This window comes from Fundulus heteroclitus, chromosome 1 (genome assembly GCF_011125445.2).
Source record: "Fundulus heteroclitus isolate FHET01 chromosome 1, MU-UCD_Fhet_4.1, whole genome shotgun sequence".
Lineage (NCBI taxonomy): Eukaryota > Metazoa > Chordata > Actinopteri > Cyprinodontiformes > Fundulidae > Fundulus > Fundulus heteroclitus.
The window spans coordinates 16,622,432-16,639,536 of record NC_046361.1 but is presented as its reverse complement, the minus strand read 5'-3'; the positions used below and the strand labels follow the sequence as shown (position 1 = coordinate 16,639,536).

The 17,105-nt window shown below is 34.4% G+C and overlaps 1 protein-coding gene across 12 annotated transcripts in view; it reads left to right on the top strand.

Annotated features, from left to right (window-relative positions):
• chl1a (cell adhesion molecule L1-like a) overlaps positions 1 to 17,105 on the top strand; it is a 133,546-nt gene that overhangs the window by 90,891 nt on the left and 25,550 nt on the right. For 10 of the 12 annotated variants that reach the window (XM_036136428.1, XM_036136430.1, XM_036136440.1 and 7 more), the window contains exons 17-22: positions 12,849 to 13,046; positions 13,398 to 13,468; positions 14,303 to 14,525; positions 14,686 to 14,721; positions 15,481 to 15,596; positions 16,619 to 16,823. In XM_036136428.1, coding sequence (XP_035992321.1) covers positions 12,849 to 13,046; positions 13,398 to 13,468; positions 14,303 to 14,525; positions 14,686 to 14,721; positions 15,481 to 15,596; positions 16,619 to 16,823 — 849 coding nt within the window. The remainder of the gene's footprint in view (positions 1 to 12,848; positions 13,047 to 13,397; positions 13,469 to 14,302; positions 14,526 to 14,685; positions 14,722 to 15,480; positions 15,597 to 16,618; positions 16,824 to 17,105) is intronic. The other 2 variants (XM_021322008.2, XM_021322005.2) reach the window with 1 other exon arrangement.

Here is a 17,105-nt window from a genome sequence, read left to right as displayed (position 1 = left end):
GCTCTCTATGAGGTAACTAAGAATTTACGATATCTGTGAGGTAACTAAGAATTTACGCTATCTATGAGGCAACTTAGAATTTACACTCTCTATGAGGTAACTTAGAATTTCTGCTCTCTATGAGGTAACTAAGAATTTACGCTATCTATGAGGTAACTAAGAATTTCCGCTATCTCTGAGGTAACTTAGAAATTCTGCTATCTATGAGGTAACTAAGACTTTCCACTATCTATGAGATAACTAAGAATTTCCGCTATCTATGAGGTAACTAAGAAATCTGCAATTTATGAAATATTTAACAATTTACGCTATCTATGAGGTAACTAAGAATTTACGCTATCTGTGAGGTAACTAAGACTTTACGCTATCTGTGAGGTAACTAAGCATTTACGCTATCTATGAGGTAACTTAGAATTTCCGCTATCAGGTAACTAAGAATTTCTGCTATTTATGAAATAATTAACAATTTACGCTATCTATGAGTTAACTAAGAATTTACGCCATCTATGAGGTAACTAAGAATTTACGCTATCTATGAGGTAACTATGAATCTCCGCTATCTATGAGGTAACTAAGAATATGCACTATCTATGAAGTACTTAAGAATTTCCTCTATCTATGAGGTAACTAAGAATTTCTGCTATCTATTAGGTAACTAAGAATTTACGCTATCTGTGAGGTAACTAAGTCTTTACGCTATCTGTGAGGTAACTAAGAATTTACGCTATCTATGAGGTAACTTAGAATTTCTGCTCTCTATGAAGTAACTAAGAATTTCCGCTATATGTGAGGTAACTAAGAATTTCTGCTGTCTGTGAAACAACTAAGAAATTCCGCTATCTATGAGGTAACTAAGAATTTACGCCATCTATGAGGTAACTAAGAATTTACGCTATCTGTGAGGTAACTAAGAATTTACGCTATCTATGAGGTAACTAAGAATTTCTGCTCTCTATGAGGTAACTAAGAATTTACGATATCTGTGAGGTAACTAAGAATTTACGCTATCTATGAGGCAACTTAGAATTTACGCTCTCTATGAGGTAACTTAGAATTTCTGCTCTCTATGAGGTAACTAAGAATTTACGCTATCTATGAGGTAACTAAGAATTTCCGCTATCTATGAGGTAACTTAGAAATTCTGCTATCTATGAGGTAACTAAGAATTTACGCTATCTATGAGGTAAGTAAGAATTTCCGCTCTCTGTGAGGTAACTAAGAATTTCCGCTATCTATGAGGTAACTAAGAATTTACTCTATCTATGAGGTAACTTAGAATTTACTCTATCTATGAGGTAACTAAGAATTTACGCTATCTATGAGGTAACTAAGAATTTATTCTATCTATGAGGTAACTAAGAATTTACGCTATCTATGAGGTAACTAAGAATTTCCGCTATCTATGAGGTAACTTAGAAATTCTGCTATCTATGAGGTAACTAAGAATTTACGCTAACTATGAGGTAAGTAAGAATTTCCGCTCTCTGTGAGGTAACTAAGAATTTCCGCTATCTATGAGTTAACTAACAATTTACTCTATCTATGAGGTAACTAAGAATCTCCGCTATCTATGAGGTAACTAAGAATATGCACTATCTATGAAGTACTTAAGAATTTCCTCTATCTATGAGGTAACTAAGAATTTCTGCTATCTATTAGGTAACTAAGAATTTACGCTATCTGTGAGGTAACTAAGACTTTACGCTATCTGTGAGGTAACTAAGAATTTACGCTATCTATGAGGTAACTTAGAATTTCTGCTCTCTATGAAGTAACTAAGAATTTCCGCTATATGTGAGGTAACTAAGAATTTCTGCTGTCTGTGAAACAACTAAGAAATTCCGCTATCTATGAGGTAACTAAGACTTTCCACTATCTATGAGATAACTAAGAATTTCCGCTATCTATGAGGTAACTAAGAATTTCTGCAATTTATGAAATATTTAACAATTTACGCTATCTATGAGGTAACTAAGAATTTACGCTATCTGTGAGGTAACTAAGACTTTACGCTATCTGTGAGGTAACTAAGCATTTACGCTATCTATGAGGTAACTTAGAATTTCCGCTATCAGGTAACTAAGAATTTCTGCTATTTATGAAATAATTAACAATTTACGCTATCTATGAGTTAACTAAGAATTTACGCCATCTATGAGGTAACTAAGAATTTACGCTATCTATGAGGTAACTAAGAATCTCCGCTATCTATGAGGTAACTAAGAATATGCACTATCTATGAAGTACTTAAGAATTTCCTCTATCTATGAGGTAACTAAGAATTTACGATATCTGTGAGGTAACTAAGAATTTACGCTATCTATGAGGCAACTTAGAATTTACGCTATCTATGAGGTAACTAAGAATTTCTGCTCTCTATGAGGTAACTAAGAATTTACGATATCTGTGAGGTAACTAAGAATTTACGCTATCTATGAGGCAACTTAGAATTTACGCTCTCTATGAGGTAACTTAGAATTTCTGCTCTCTATGAGGTAACTAAGAATTTACGCTATCTATGAGGTAACTAAGAATTTCCGCTATCTATGAGGTAACTTAGAAATTCTGCTATCTATGAGTAACTAAGAATTTACGCTATCTATGAGGTAACTAAGAATTTACGCCATCTATGAGGTAACTAAGAATTTACGCTATCTATGAGGTAACTAAGAATTTCTGCTCTCTATGAGGTAACTAAGAATTTACGATATCTGTGAGGTAACTAAGAATTTATGCTATCTATGAGGCAACTTAGAATTTACGCTCTCTATGAGGTAACTTAGAATTTCTGCTCTCTATGAGGTAACTAAGAATTTACGCTATCTATGAGGTAACTAAGAATTTCCGCTATCTATGAGGTAACTTAGAAATTCTGCTATCTATGAGTAACTAAGAATTTACGCTATCTATGAGGTAAGTAAGAATTTCCGCTCTCTGTGAGGTAACTAAGAATTTCCGCTATCTATGAGGTAACTAAGAATTTACTCTATCTATGAGGTAACTTAGAATTTACTCTATCTATGAGGTAACTAAGAATTTACGCTATCTATGAGGTAACTAAGAATTTATTCTATCTATGAGGTAACTAAGAATTTACGCTATCTATGAGGTAACTAAGAATTTCCGCTATCTATGAGGTAACTTAGAAATTCTGCTATCTATGAGGTAACTAAGAATTTACGCTAACTATGAGGTAAGTAAGAATTTCCGCTCTCTGTGAGGTAACTAAGAATTTCCGCTATCTATGAGTTAACTAACAATTTACTCTATCTATGAGGTAACTAAGAATCTCCGCTATCTATGAGGTAACTAAGAATATGCACTATCTATGAAGTACTTAAGAATTTCCTCTATCTATGAGGTAACTAAGAATTTCTGCTATCTATTAGGTAACTAAGAATTTACGCTATCTGTGAGGTAACTAAGACTTTACGCTATCTGTGAGGTAACTAAGAATTTACGCTATCTATGAGGTAACTTAGAATTTCTGCTCTCTATGAAGTAACTAAGAATTTCCGCTATATGTGAGGTAACTAAGAATTTCTGCTGTCTGTGAAACAACTAAGAAATTCCGCTATCTATGAGGTAACTAAGAATTTACGCCATCTATGAGGTAACTAAGAATTTACGCTATCTGTGAGGTAACTAAGAATTTACGCTATCTATGAGGTAACTAAGAATTTCTGCTCTCTATGAGGTAACTAAGAATTTACGATATCTGTGAGGTAACTAAGAATTTACGCTATCTATGAGGCAACTTAGAATTTACGCTCTCTATGAGGTAACTTAGAATTTCTGCTCTCTATGAGGTAACTAAGAATTTACGCTATCTATGAGGTAACTAAGAATTTCCGCTATCTATGAGGTAACTTAGAAATTCTGCTATCTATGAGGTAACTAAGAATTTACGCTAACTATGAGGTAAGTAAGAATTTCCGCTCTCTGTGAGGTAACTAAGAATTTCCGCTACCTATGAGGTAACTAAGAATTTACTCTATCTATGAGGTAACTTAGAATTTACTCTATCTATGAGGTAACTAAGAATTTACGCTATCTATGAGGTAACTAAGAATTTATTCTATCTATGAGGTAACTTAGAATTTACTCTATCTATGAAGTAACTAAGAATTTCCGCTCTCTGTGAGGTAACTAAGAATTTCTGCTGTCTATGAGGTAACTAAGAATTTACTCTATCTATGAGGTAACTTAGAATTTACTCTATCTATGAGGTAACTAAGAATTTACGCTATCTATGAGGTAACTAAGAATTTATTCTATCTATGAGGTAACTTAGAATTTACTCTATCTATGAAGTAACTAAGAATTTCCGCTCTCTGTGAGGTAACTAAGAATTTCCGCTATCTATGAGGTAACTAAGAATTTACTCTATCTATGAGGTAACTTAGAATTTACTCTATCTATGAGGTAACTAAGAATTTACGCTATCTATGAGGTAACTAAGAATTTATTCTATCTATGAGGTAACTTAGAATTTACTCTATCTATGAAGTAACTAAGAATTTCTGCTCTCTGTGAGGTAACTAAGAATTTCTGCTGTCTATGAGGTAACTAAGAATTTACTATATCTGTGAGGTAACTAAGAATTTACGCTATCTATCAGGTAACTTAGAATTTCTGCTGTCTATGAGGTAACTAAGAATTTACGCTATCTGTGAGGTAACTAAGAATTTCTGCTGTCTGTGAAACAACTAAGAAATTCCGCTATCTATGAGTTAACTAAGACTTTCCACTATCTATGAGATAACTAAGAATTTCCGCTATCTATGAGGTAACTAAGAATTTCTGCAATTTATGAAATATTTAACAATTTACGCTATCTATGAGGTAACTAAGAATTTACGCTATCTGTGAGGTAACTAAGACTTTACGCTATCTGTGAGGTAACTAAGCATTTACGCTATCTATGAGGTAACTTAGAATTTCCGCTATCAGGTAACTAAGAATTTCTGCTATTTATGAAATAATTAACAATTTACGCTATCTATGAGTTAACTAAGAATTTACGCCATCTATGAGGTAACTAAGAATTTACGCTATCTATGAGGTAACTAAGAATCTCCGCTATCTACGAGGTAACTAAGAATATGCACTATCTATGAAGTACTTAAGAATTTCCTCTATCTATGAGGTAACTAAGAATTTCTGCTATCTATTAGGTAACTAAGAATTTACGCTATCTGTGAGGTAACTAAGACTTTACGCTATCTGTGAGGTAACTAAGAATGTACGCTATCTATGAGGTAACTTAGAATTTCTGCTCTCTATGAAGTAACTAAGAATTTCCGCTATATGTGAGGTAACTAAAAATTTCTGCTGTCTGTGAAACAACTAAGAAATTCCGCTATCTATGAGGTAACTAAGAATTTACGCCATCTATGAGGTAACTAAGAATTAACGCTATCTGTGAGGTAACTAAGAATTTACGCTATCTATGAAGTAACTAAGAATTTCTGCTCTCTATGAGGTAACTAAGAATTTACGATATCTGTGAGGTAACTAAGAATTTACGCTATCTATGAGGCAACTTAGAATTTACGCTCTCTATGAGGTAACTTAGAATTTCTGCTCTCTATGAGGTAACTAAGAATTTACGCTATCTATGAGGTAACTAAGAATTTCCGCTATCTATGAGGTAACTTAGAAATTCTGCTATCTATGAGGTAACTAAGAATTTCCGCTCTCTGTGAGGTAACTAAGAATTTCCGCTATCTATGAGGTAACTAAGAATTTACTCTATCTATGAGGTAACTTAGAATTTACTCTATCTATGAGGTAACTAAGAATTTTCGCTATCTATGAGGTAACTAAGAATTTATTCTATCTATGAGGTAACTAAGAATTTACGCTATCTATGAGGTAACTAAGAATTTCCGCTATCTATGAGGTAACTTAGAAATTCTGCTATCTATGAGGTAACTAAGAATTTACGCTAACTATGAGGTAAGTAAGAATTTCCGCTCTCTGTGAGGTAACTAAGAATTTCCGCTATCTATGAGTTAACTAAGAATTTACTCTATCTATGAGGTAACTTAGAATTTACTCTATCTATGAGGTAACTAAGAATTTACGCTATCTATGAGGTAACTAAGAATTTATTCTATCTATGAGGTAACTTAGAATTTACTCTATCTATGAAGTAACTAAGAATTTCCGCTCTCTGTGAGGTAACTAAGAATTTCTGCTGTCTATGAGGTAACTAAGAATTTACTCTATCTATGAGGTAACTTAGAATTTACTCTATCTATGAGGTAACTAAGAATTTACGCTATCTATGAGGTAACTAAGAATTTATTCTATCTATGAGGTAACTTAGAATTTACTCTATCTATGAAGTAACTAAGAATTTCCGCTCTCTGTGAGGTAACTAAGAATTTCCGCTATCTATGAGGTAACTAAGAATTTACTCTATCTATGAGGTAACTTAGAATTTACTCTATCTATGAGGTAACTAAGAATTTACGCTATCTATGAGGTAACTAAGAATTTCTTCTATCTATGAGGTAACTTAGAATTTACTCTATCTATGAAGTAACTAAGAATTTCTGCTCTCTGTGAGGTAACTAAGAATTTCTGCTGTCTATGAGGTAACTAAGAATTTACTATATCTGTGAGGTAACTAAGAATTTACGCTATCTATCAGGTAACTTAGAATTTCTGCTGTCTATGAGGTAACTAAGAATTTACGCTATCTGTGAGGTAACTAAGAATTTCTGCTGTCTGTGAAACAACTAAGAAATTCCGCTATCTATGAGTTAACTAAGACTTTCCACTATCTATGAGATAACTAAGAATTTCCGCTATCTATGAGGTAACTAAGAATTTCTGCAATTTATGAAATATTTAACAATTTACGCTATTTATGAGGTAACTAAGAATTTACGCTATCTGTGAGGTAACTAAGACTTTACGCTATCTGTGAGGTAACTAAGCATTTACGCTATCTATGAGGTAACTTAGAATTTCCGCTATCAGGTAACTAAGAATTTCTGCTATTTATGAAATAATTAACAATTTACGCTATCTATGAGTTAACTAAGAATTTACGCCATCTATGAAGTACTTAAGAATTTCCTCTATCTATGAGGTAACTAAGAATTTCTGCTATCTATTAGGTAACTAAGAATTTACGCTATCTGTGAGGTAACTAAGACTTTACGCTATCTGTGAGGTAACTAAGAATTTACGCTATCTATGAGGTAACTTAGAATTTCTGCTCTCTATGAAGTAACTAAGAATTTCCGCTATATGTGAGGTAACTAAGAATTTCTGCTGTCTGTGAAACAACTAAGAAATTCCGCTATCTATGAGGTAACTAAGAATTTACGCCATCTATGAGGTAACTAAGAATTTACGCTATCTGTGAGGTAACTAAGAATTTACGCTATCTATGAGGTAACTAAGAATTTACGCTATCTGTGAGGTAACTAAGCATTTACGCTATCTGTGAGGTAACTAAGCATTTACGCTATCTATGAGGTAACTTAGAATTTCCGCTATCAGGTAACTAAGAATTTCTGCTATTTATGAAATAATTAACAATTTACGCTATCTATGAGTTAACTAAGAATTTACGCCATCTATGAGGTAACTAAGAATTTACGCTATCTATGAGGTAACTAAGAATCTCCGCTATCTATGAGGTAACTAAGAATATGCACTATCTATGAAGTACTTAAGAATTTCCTCTATCTATGAGGTAACTAAGAATTTCTGCTATCTATGAGGTAACTAAGAATTTCTGCTATCTATGAGGTAACTAAGAATTTACGCTATCTGTGAGGTAACTAAGACTTTATGCTATCTGTGAGGTAACTAAGAATTTACGCTATCTATGAGGTAACTTAGAATTTCTGCTCTCTATGAAGTAACTAAGAATTTCCGCTATCTGTGAGGTAACTAAGAATTTCCGCTGTCTGTGAAACAACTAAGAAATTCCGCTATCTATGAGGTAACTAAGAATTTACGCCATCTATGAGGTAACTAAGAATTTACGCTATCTGTGAGGTAACTAAGAATTTACGCTATCTATGAGGTAACTAAGAATTTCTGCTCTCTATGAGGTAACTAAGAATTTACGATATCTGTGAGGTAACTAAGAATTTACGCTATCTATGAGGTAACTTAGAATTTACGCTATCTATGAGGTAACTTAGAATTTCTGCTCTCTATGAGGTAACTAAGAATTTACGCTATCTATGAGGTAACTAAGAATTTCTGCTATCTATGAGGTAACTAAGAATTTACGATATCTGTGAGGTAACTAAGAATTTCCGCTATCTATGAGGTAACTTAGAATTTCTGCTCTCTATGAGGTAACTAAGAATTTACGCTATCTATGAGGTAACTTAGAATTTCTGCTCTCTATGAGGTAACTAAGAATTTACGCTATCTGTGAGGTAACTAAGAATTTCTGCTGTCTGTGAAACAACTAAGAAATTCCGTTATCTATGAGGTAACTAAGAATTTCTGCTATTTATGAGGTAACTAAGAATTTACGCTATCTATGAGGTAACTAAGAATTTCTGCTATCTATGAGGTAACTAAGAATTTACGATATCTGTGAGGTAACTAAGAATTTACGCTATCTATCAGGTAACTTAGAATTTCTGCTCTCTATTAAGTAACTAAGAATTTACGCTATCTGTGAGGTAACTAAGAATTTCTGCTGTCTGTGAAACAACTAAGAAATTCCGTTATCTATGAGGTAACTAAGAATTTACGATATCTGTGAGGTAACTAAGAATTTACGCTATCTATGAGGTAACTTAGAATTTCTGCTCTCTATGAGGTAACTAAGAATTTACGCTATCTATGAGGTAACTTAGAATTTCTGCTCTCTATGAGGTAACTAAGAATTTACGCTATCTGTGAGGTAACTAAGAATTTCTGCTGTCTGTGAAACAACTAAGAAATTCCGTTATCTATGAGGTAACTAAGAATTTACGATATCTGTGAGGTAACTAAGAATTTACGCTATCTATGAGGTAACTTAGAATTTCTGCTCTCTATGAGGTAACTAAGAATTTACGCTATCTATGAGGTAACTTAGAATTTCTGCTCTCTATGAGGTAACTAAGAATTTACGCTATCTGTGAGGTAACTAAGAATTTCTGCTCTCTATGAAGTAACTAAGAATTTCCGCTATCTGTGAGGTAACTAAGAATTTCTGCTGTCTGTGAAACAACTAAGAAATTCCGCTATCTATAAGGTAACTAAGAATTTCCGCTATCTCTGAGGTAACTAAGAATTTCTGCTGTCTGTGAGACAACTAAGAAATTCCGCTATCTATGAGGTAACTAAGAATTTCCGCTATCTATGAGGTAACTAAGAATTTATGCTATCTATGAGATATCTAAGAATTTCCGCTATCTATGAGATAACTAAGAATTTCAGCTATCTGTAAGGTAACTAAGACTTACCACTATCTATGAGATAACTAAGAATTTACTCTATCTATGAGGTAACTTAGAATTTACTCTATCTATGAAGTAACTAAGAATTTCCGCTATCTATCTGGTAACTAATAATTTCTGCTATTTATGAAATAATTAACAATTTACGCTATCTATGAGGTAACAAAGAATTTACGCTATCTATGAGGTAACTAAGAATTTTTGCTATCTATGAGGTAACTAAGAATTTCTGCTATCTATGAGGTAACTAAGAATGTACGCTATCTGTGAGGTAACTAAGACTTTACGCTATCTGTGAGGTAACTAAGAATTTACGCTATCTATGAGGTAACTAAGAATTTACGCTATCTATGAGGTAACTTAGAATTTCTGCTCTCTATGAGGTAACAAAGAATTTCTGCTAACTATGAGGTAACTAAGATTTTCCGCTATCTATGAAGTAACTAAGAATTTTCCCTCTCTATGAGGTAACTAAGAATTTCCGCTATCTATGAGGTAACTAAGAATTTCCGCCAACTATGAGGTAACTAAGAATTTCCACCTTTTTACATTAAGTTAGACTTTTAGAAATCATTAATTGTCTTTTTTAGTGCCCTGTAACAAATGTTGAATAATTCAGTCCATGTCTCACCAGTTTACTGTACACACTAATTTCCAGAAAAAAAGGTCATATTTTCTATGGTCATTACTAAACAGAATGCATTTCTACAATGATTATCAGGTACTGGGGCTTTTTTTATTGCTTAGACTGCTTTGTTCAAAGTAGCCTGTTCAAGCTTTAAAATCAGCCTGGCATATAAACAAAAGGGAAACTGGATTTGTTTCTTACTTTTACACTTTTACAACCTTAAAACTAAGATGTTATTTTTTTTGTTACATTTTATTCAGTCGGGGCTGAAAACATCAATGTATACTTGTAGGTAAATTGTGAACAATCATGCAAATCACTGAAAACAAAGTCTGCTCATGCGATAAATGCATCTAAAATTTCATTGAACCCCTGCTGGCTTTTCAAAGCGGCATTTTGAACAGCAGCTTAGAGTTTGTGGTGTCGATTGTTTGGTGTCCTGAGTTCAAACCTTTGGCCTGTAGTTTATAGTCTGCTTTTTTCTCTTGTCTCAACCTAAGGCAGTCTCAGTGCTGAGAAAACATTGGAAATACCCTTTTATGAAATAAATTAAAGAATTTCTTTTTTTTTTATAAACCTCAAACTGTGTCTTAAAGAATCTCTTTTTGGTGTATAATAATCTATAGACCTCTACAGAGATCAATATATCTGAGCAGGCAAAATGTTTCAGAGTTTCATCTGGAGTCATTCATTGCATTCTAGACTATTTACAAGAAACCTTGTGAAACAAATCTTTAGTTTAATGAAAATCAGGCACCATCATCCGCCTGCCACATACAGTCATACTCTAATTTTCTGGACAAGATAGGGTGGTGCGCCGTCTCTATTCACAGGACAAGCAAAAAAAAAATCTTGTTTGTGGAGCACCTGAGGGATACGTTTTGTTTAAAGAAGTGTTTGTGGTTCCCCCATTTCATTCTGGATAGACAAAAATCACTTACACAAAAAACAGTCTCTGCACAAAACAACTAAAGTTAGAGAAATTTGACTGATAATGTGACGCAGAATATTTTTTCAGTTTTCCACAGATTTAGTGACTTGTATTGGGAATTCTAACTACAATGCTATGATTTAATAAAATACTTCACAGCAAGTTCACCTATTATGTAAAATGTGCCAAGCACTGTTAGGGGCTTTTTTTTTTACTTAATGGAGATATAACACATTTATTAAAGTCCCCCCCCCCCCCTGTTTTTATAGTAAGGAAAATTTAGAAGATCCAGCCCCTTTGATCATCAATGGGGCCTGAATAAAATTCTTCAATAAGTGAAGATTGCAAACTGCTGTACAAATAAAACACAGCAGGAAACCTTGTTTCTCATTAATGCTTTCAAAAAGGACTAATTTAGTTGTGGAAATTACAGCGACCATAAGAATTTAAATGGGCAAATTTTTCTTGCAGACTTGGAGCGCTATAAGTAGCTCTGATATGTTTCCTAGTTGATCAAAGAAATATGAAGAGCTGTGTCAAAAGGAATTAAATCTTCAAGGTCTTTTTTATTATTTTCAACTTCTTCATGAGCTTTATTGATTTCTTGTACAACTTTCTTTTTTATTTTTAATGGCTAAACGTATACCTCCTTGAATCCAGCTAGTTTAAATCATGCCTCCGGGTATCATTTTATTTGACTGTTTGGTGCAGAGCAAGAAGCTCTTGTTCCTGTCTCTGATTGTAGTTCACATTCTACAGCAAGAATCTTTCTAAAATTACCCAATAATACCTAATGTTTTCTGTGTTGGTCACTGTGATTAAGAAAAGCTGAGTGAAGGTGGTGAATTTCTGTCATAACTTCCAACTTTTGCTTCTTATATGACTTTTGTCGACATCCTGATTTGATGCACAAATTAAAGGGCTATTTCACACATTTTTCCAGACGTCTGGGCTCCACTTCACCATCTCTAATGTGAAATCTGACAATATCTGACAGGTCTGACCTCAACGGAACAATTTTATACCAATGGCAAACAAAATAAGACTCATACTGTAAACTAATCTTTAAAAAAACACCCTAGACTGAATCAAGTATTGAAAAGAACAACATTTTGGCAAGTTAAATCCAGACTGAATTGTTCCTATTGCACTAGAGTATGGAATCCATCCATCCATCCATCCATCCATCCATCCATCCATCCATCCATCCATCCATCCATCCATCCATCATCATTTTTAATCAGAAAGGGTACCACTAAGGGGAGTAGGTGTCTGTTTTTGTTTCCCATAGGGCAGCAGAAGGATTGCCTCAGGGTGTCATTCATGCAAGAACCACTGACAGTGCTGTGTTTCTTTACACACTGCTTCCACCTGTTTAGCAGTGGAATTAAGATCTGCATGTATTTGTATGTGGTGGGATTTCCCTAACAAAACTGAGATCTACTTCCAGAAAGGCTGAAGAGAGAGCGCTATTTGTATGGAAAATGGGATTGGTCACACAGTAGGGTTGACAAATAATATAATTACTTGCACAATAAATAGACACGGACAGACAATATTTAATCATACCTTGCTTAATAAGCAACCCAACTCTGACTGATTACGTTTAAGCTTCTGTTGGGAACTAACTGTCCCTGTTTCTGTGTAAATGCCAATTATAGTCTCAATTGAGACTATAATCAATAGTAAGATGAAAACATGTAATAATCAACTTTATTCGTCATTTCATACACATACATTGCAATGAAACTTGTCCTAACCAACTTGTTAGTTAACCAACTTGCTAATGAAACCTGTTTTAACCACTAGGCCACCTCTCCCCATATGTCTGATCCCCTCTCCTCTGTTTGTGTAGAATTTGTGGTAGAGTATGAAGAGAGCCACTGGGAGCCCGGCAGGTGGAAGGAGCTGCAGAAAGTTGCCGGTAACCAGGCAACAGCTGAGCTCTTTCTTCACGGAGACCTTAACTATCAGTTCAGGGTTTATGCTGTTAATGCCATTGGACCTGGACCACCCAGTGAGGCCACTGAGAGACTCAAAACACCCCCTGCTGGTAAGACTCTCTTTATTTTATTAGTATGTTTGGGTGAGGTTATCTGCAGATTCTGAAAGCATTTGACTTTGAACATTTCTTCACAAAGGTGTGAGTGTAAAGTCAGCCTGAGGCTGTATGACTCTGTACCATTCAGGGGTGTCAAAATGCCACGTCACTTTCTTTTTTTCTTTTTTTACAGCAAAATAAAATATTTCCATCATGAATTATTCCATCATCAGATGTGAATTATTGTCTTTCAGTTTAGTGTAATACAAGTAATTTACAGCAAGCATAAACATAGGATGTCAATAATAAATTCTCTACTTGGCAACAACATGATTAAATAGCCATTCATTTCTCTTTTTGAAGCTCCGGACAGAAACCCAGAAAACATCAGAATTCATGGCCACCTTCCTCATGAAATGGACATCAGCTGGGACGTAAGAGGTTTTTTTATGTCGATGTCTCATATTAATGAAAAAAATCCTTTCTAACATTCTAGATTTCAGACATTCATAAATGTTCTAATGTGAGTGCCTCTCAATAAATTAGAATATCATTAAAAAGTTAAGTACTAAAAAGTGAAACTCATTTATTTGCGAACTGATTTATATGTTTCAAGTGGTTATTCCTGTTACTTCGGTAATTATGGTTTATAGCCAATGAAAAGCCAACTTTCATTTTCTTGGAAATTTAGAATATCATATACAATCAATAAAAGCAATTTGAAATATAAAAATGTTAAGTTATGGCCTTAACTAGGCATATAAAGACTGTTGACTTGACAGTTCTCCCATAAGCATTCCCTGACACCCACAAGCAGGGTAGGTTATGGTTCAAAGAGTGCTGTGAACAAGCACATAAATGGAAAGTCGAGTGGAAGGAAGAAGTGGGATAGAAAGTGATGCCCAGGCAACAGGGATAACCTCAACCTGGAGAGGTCTGTTAAGCAAAGTCCAGCTAAGTTTAGGCACTTCTGAACCAGAAAGATCGAAGTGCCACTATTAAAAAAAACTGGGCTTTCTTAAAACTTTAACAGAGCCATGGCTGATCCTCACCATGCCATTGATGTATGTATTGATTCAATAATTTTTACAAATAGCCCCCAATCAGGTATTAAGTTGATGTTCTAGACAGCAGCTGGGTATGCTTTTCAGTGGGTCAACATTTCTGTATTAACGTGTTTTTGTTGGTGGTATGTAATATTCTAGTTTAGAGAAATGCACCTGAACTCTCATCTGTCTTTATTTCATTTGGCCCATTTTATTGAATAGCCGCTGTTACCCACTGAATACAATGGTCCGGGACTTGAGTATAAAGTCTCCTACAGAAAACTGGAGGTGGAAGATAAATGGCAGGAGCATCTGGTCACGAGACCCTCCTTCATTGTGAGGAACACATCAACCTTCGCACCCTATGAAATCAAAATTCAGAGCAGGAACAGCCTTGGCTGGGGTCCAGAACCAAAACCGGTAACAGGTTACTCTGGAGAAGATGGTGAGTCTTATGTAATCTTGTCATGTCAGTTTATTTAGTCACGTATTTTTAGATAACTTAATAAGTCATGAAGCCTATACTTTCACGCCTTGGCTATTGTTTTTTTTCCTCATTCTTCACCTTGAACTTCCTGTGCTATCTTTTCCATCTGCGTCCTCAGTGTTCTTTTGGCACTGTCTGCGGGAAAATGTGTCAGGTTAAGTTCTTTTCTTCTTTTTTCCCCTTTTACTCAAAGGTTTTTTACCATGTGCAGGTGTGCAGTAGTGACTTCTCCTCCCCTCTGACCTTTCTAACACATACAAGAAAAACACCATTGTTACATCTAGCAGGTGGCAGATAACCTTTGTATAAGAGAAAAAAGTCAAATTTCCACCTCTGAGTCAGAAGCTGTGGGAGAATTGACAGATCACAACACATTATGTGCTCCAGGTCTATTTAGGTTTTTCTTCCACTTCCTATGTCTACAGCGCTTTTATTTAGTCGTTTAGAAACTGCGGTAATAGGATTTAGAATTACCTAGCTTTGAATGTAATTTTAGCTTTGGTGGCTTTTATATTATGCAGTTTTTTTGATTGTTACTTTATGTAAAGTGTGTTTTTATTTGTAACCCTAACCAAAATTAAGCCTGATCACTACCGCAGTTTCAATAAATATCTTTTAATGTTTTTCTCTGTACTAGATTTACTTTATCTCATTTTATGCTTAGCCCGTATCAGAACATTTTATTTATTTATTTATTCATTTATTTATTTATAACTTCTCTGCAAGAACAAAAAACCTTTGCGTGACAGACGTCTTTCCGCATTTTGTTTTAAATATGATGCCATAGTCATTTACATAATAGATTTTTTTGTGTTAAATTTGGTATGTTTAATTTTTTTTATATGAATTTACTTTTGTTTTTAAAACTACTTTATATATGTATCTGTGACGTTCTTTTTTCCTTCATTTGAAGTTCCCACCGCAGCACCGCGCGATGTGGCGGTGCAGGTGATCAACACCACTGTTCTCAGAGTCAGCTGGAGCCCAGTTCTCCCAGCCACAGTGCGAGGTCATTTAGGCGGGTACAACGTAAGTTTCTGTGGTCTGGATTTATTTTTTCTTCTGCTTACGTTATATATTTAGACATTATTTTAAATATTAACTTTCAGTCATAATTAACTTTGGGAAAAAGGCTTTTAGGAGGAGTATTACTGAGATTAGGGTAAATATCAATTATCTTACAAACAAAAATAATAATACCAGAGTAAATAACTGTTTGGTATGTCAAACTATACAGTGGATGAACAACCATGCAAACGTGTCTTTTCAACTGAGATTTCCTGTTCAGTGTTACGGCCAATGAACTAAAACGCAGGAGGAGACATTCTTAGAATTTCGTTCAAAATATTGAACTGCCACAAACACCTGAAGCAATGTTCCTCTGGTTTTCCTGTGGTAGACACATCCACGACCAGAAGTTCATTAATCAGAATTTATTGGCAAATTTCCAAACTGACCCACTGACAGCCATGTTAGCTGATTATAATTGTTCTTGAAGACCTATTATTATTGTTATTAGGTACAAAATCTGAAAATGAAAAAAATGTATTAAACCTTCCTGTCATTATACTGGAGTTTTTTAGATTAGGAGCAGAGTGTGTACATTTTCTGTAATTCAGGGGTTTCCTTTTATTTTAAAATAAACAACAGTATAAAGGACCTGACATTTTAAACTTGCTATAGTATTTTGTATTTTATCCATTAGCATCAGAAAACAGCAAATCTCTGTGTTTTCCAGAGAATATACATCCATACCTTAACTCTAATATTTCCAAACCCAGTCTGTTTCTTAAAAGATAGAATCTGAAAGCTCAAAAGAACAAAACACAGCCAGTTATCGGCATAATGTTTTGCTCTCTCTCACTCTCGTGCAGCATGAATGACCCACAGACATGTCTCAACATCAGTTAAAAAATTTTGTTTAGCTTTTACAATGTAAAGAGCTTGACGGGTTACAAAATGTTTGAAAGCAATTTAAACTTTATTTCTCTGTACTTCTTATTTTTTACATGTTTCAATCTATCTGACATCTGCTTGCTGTTATCGTACAGATTTACTGGAAGAGAATAAAAAGTTTCCTGAGTCCAGATGACCTTTTAGAGGAGAGTGACTCCATGTCTTTCCCTGGAAAGAGAAATCATGTCATCGTGCCAGGGCTCAAACCTTTCTCGGAGTACAGACTCACAGTCAACGTTTTTAACAAGAAGGGAAAAGGACCAAAGAGTGATCCGGTCGCTTTTAGTACTCCAGAGGGTGGTAAGATGGCACAGCCATAAAACAACACATCCATGCTCTTCTTGCATTCACAAAGATGATAACTCATTTGTAAAAAGCTATACATTTAAGATGATAGAATTACTAGATTATTAGAAAAATGGGTAAAGTCTGAGAACACAATCCCAACAGTTATGTTCGCGGGTGGCAATATCATGTTGTGTTGGTGTTTAATGCAGGGAAGCTCAGTGCACTTCACAAAATTGATGACAATCAGACAGTGTGATAATCAATACTAGCAAATTCTAAAAAAAATTATTTAAA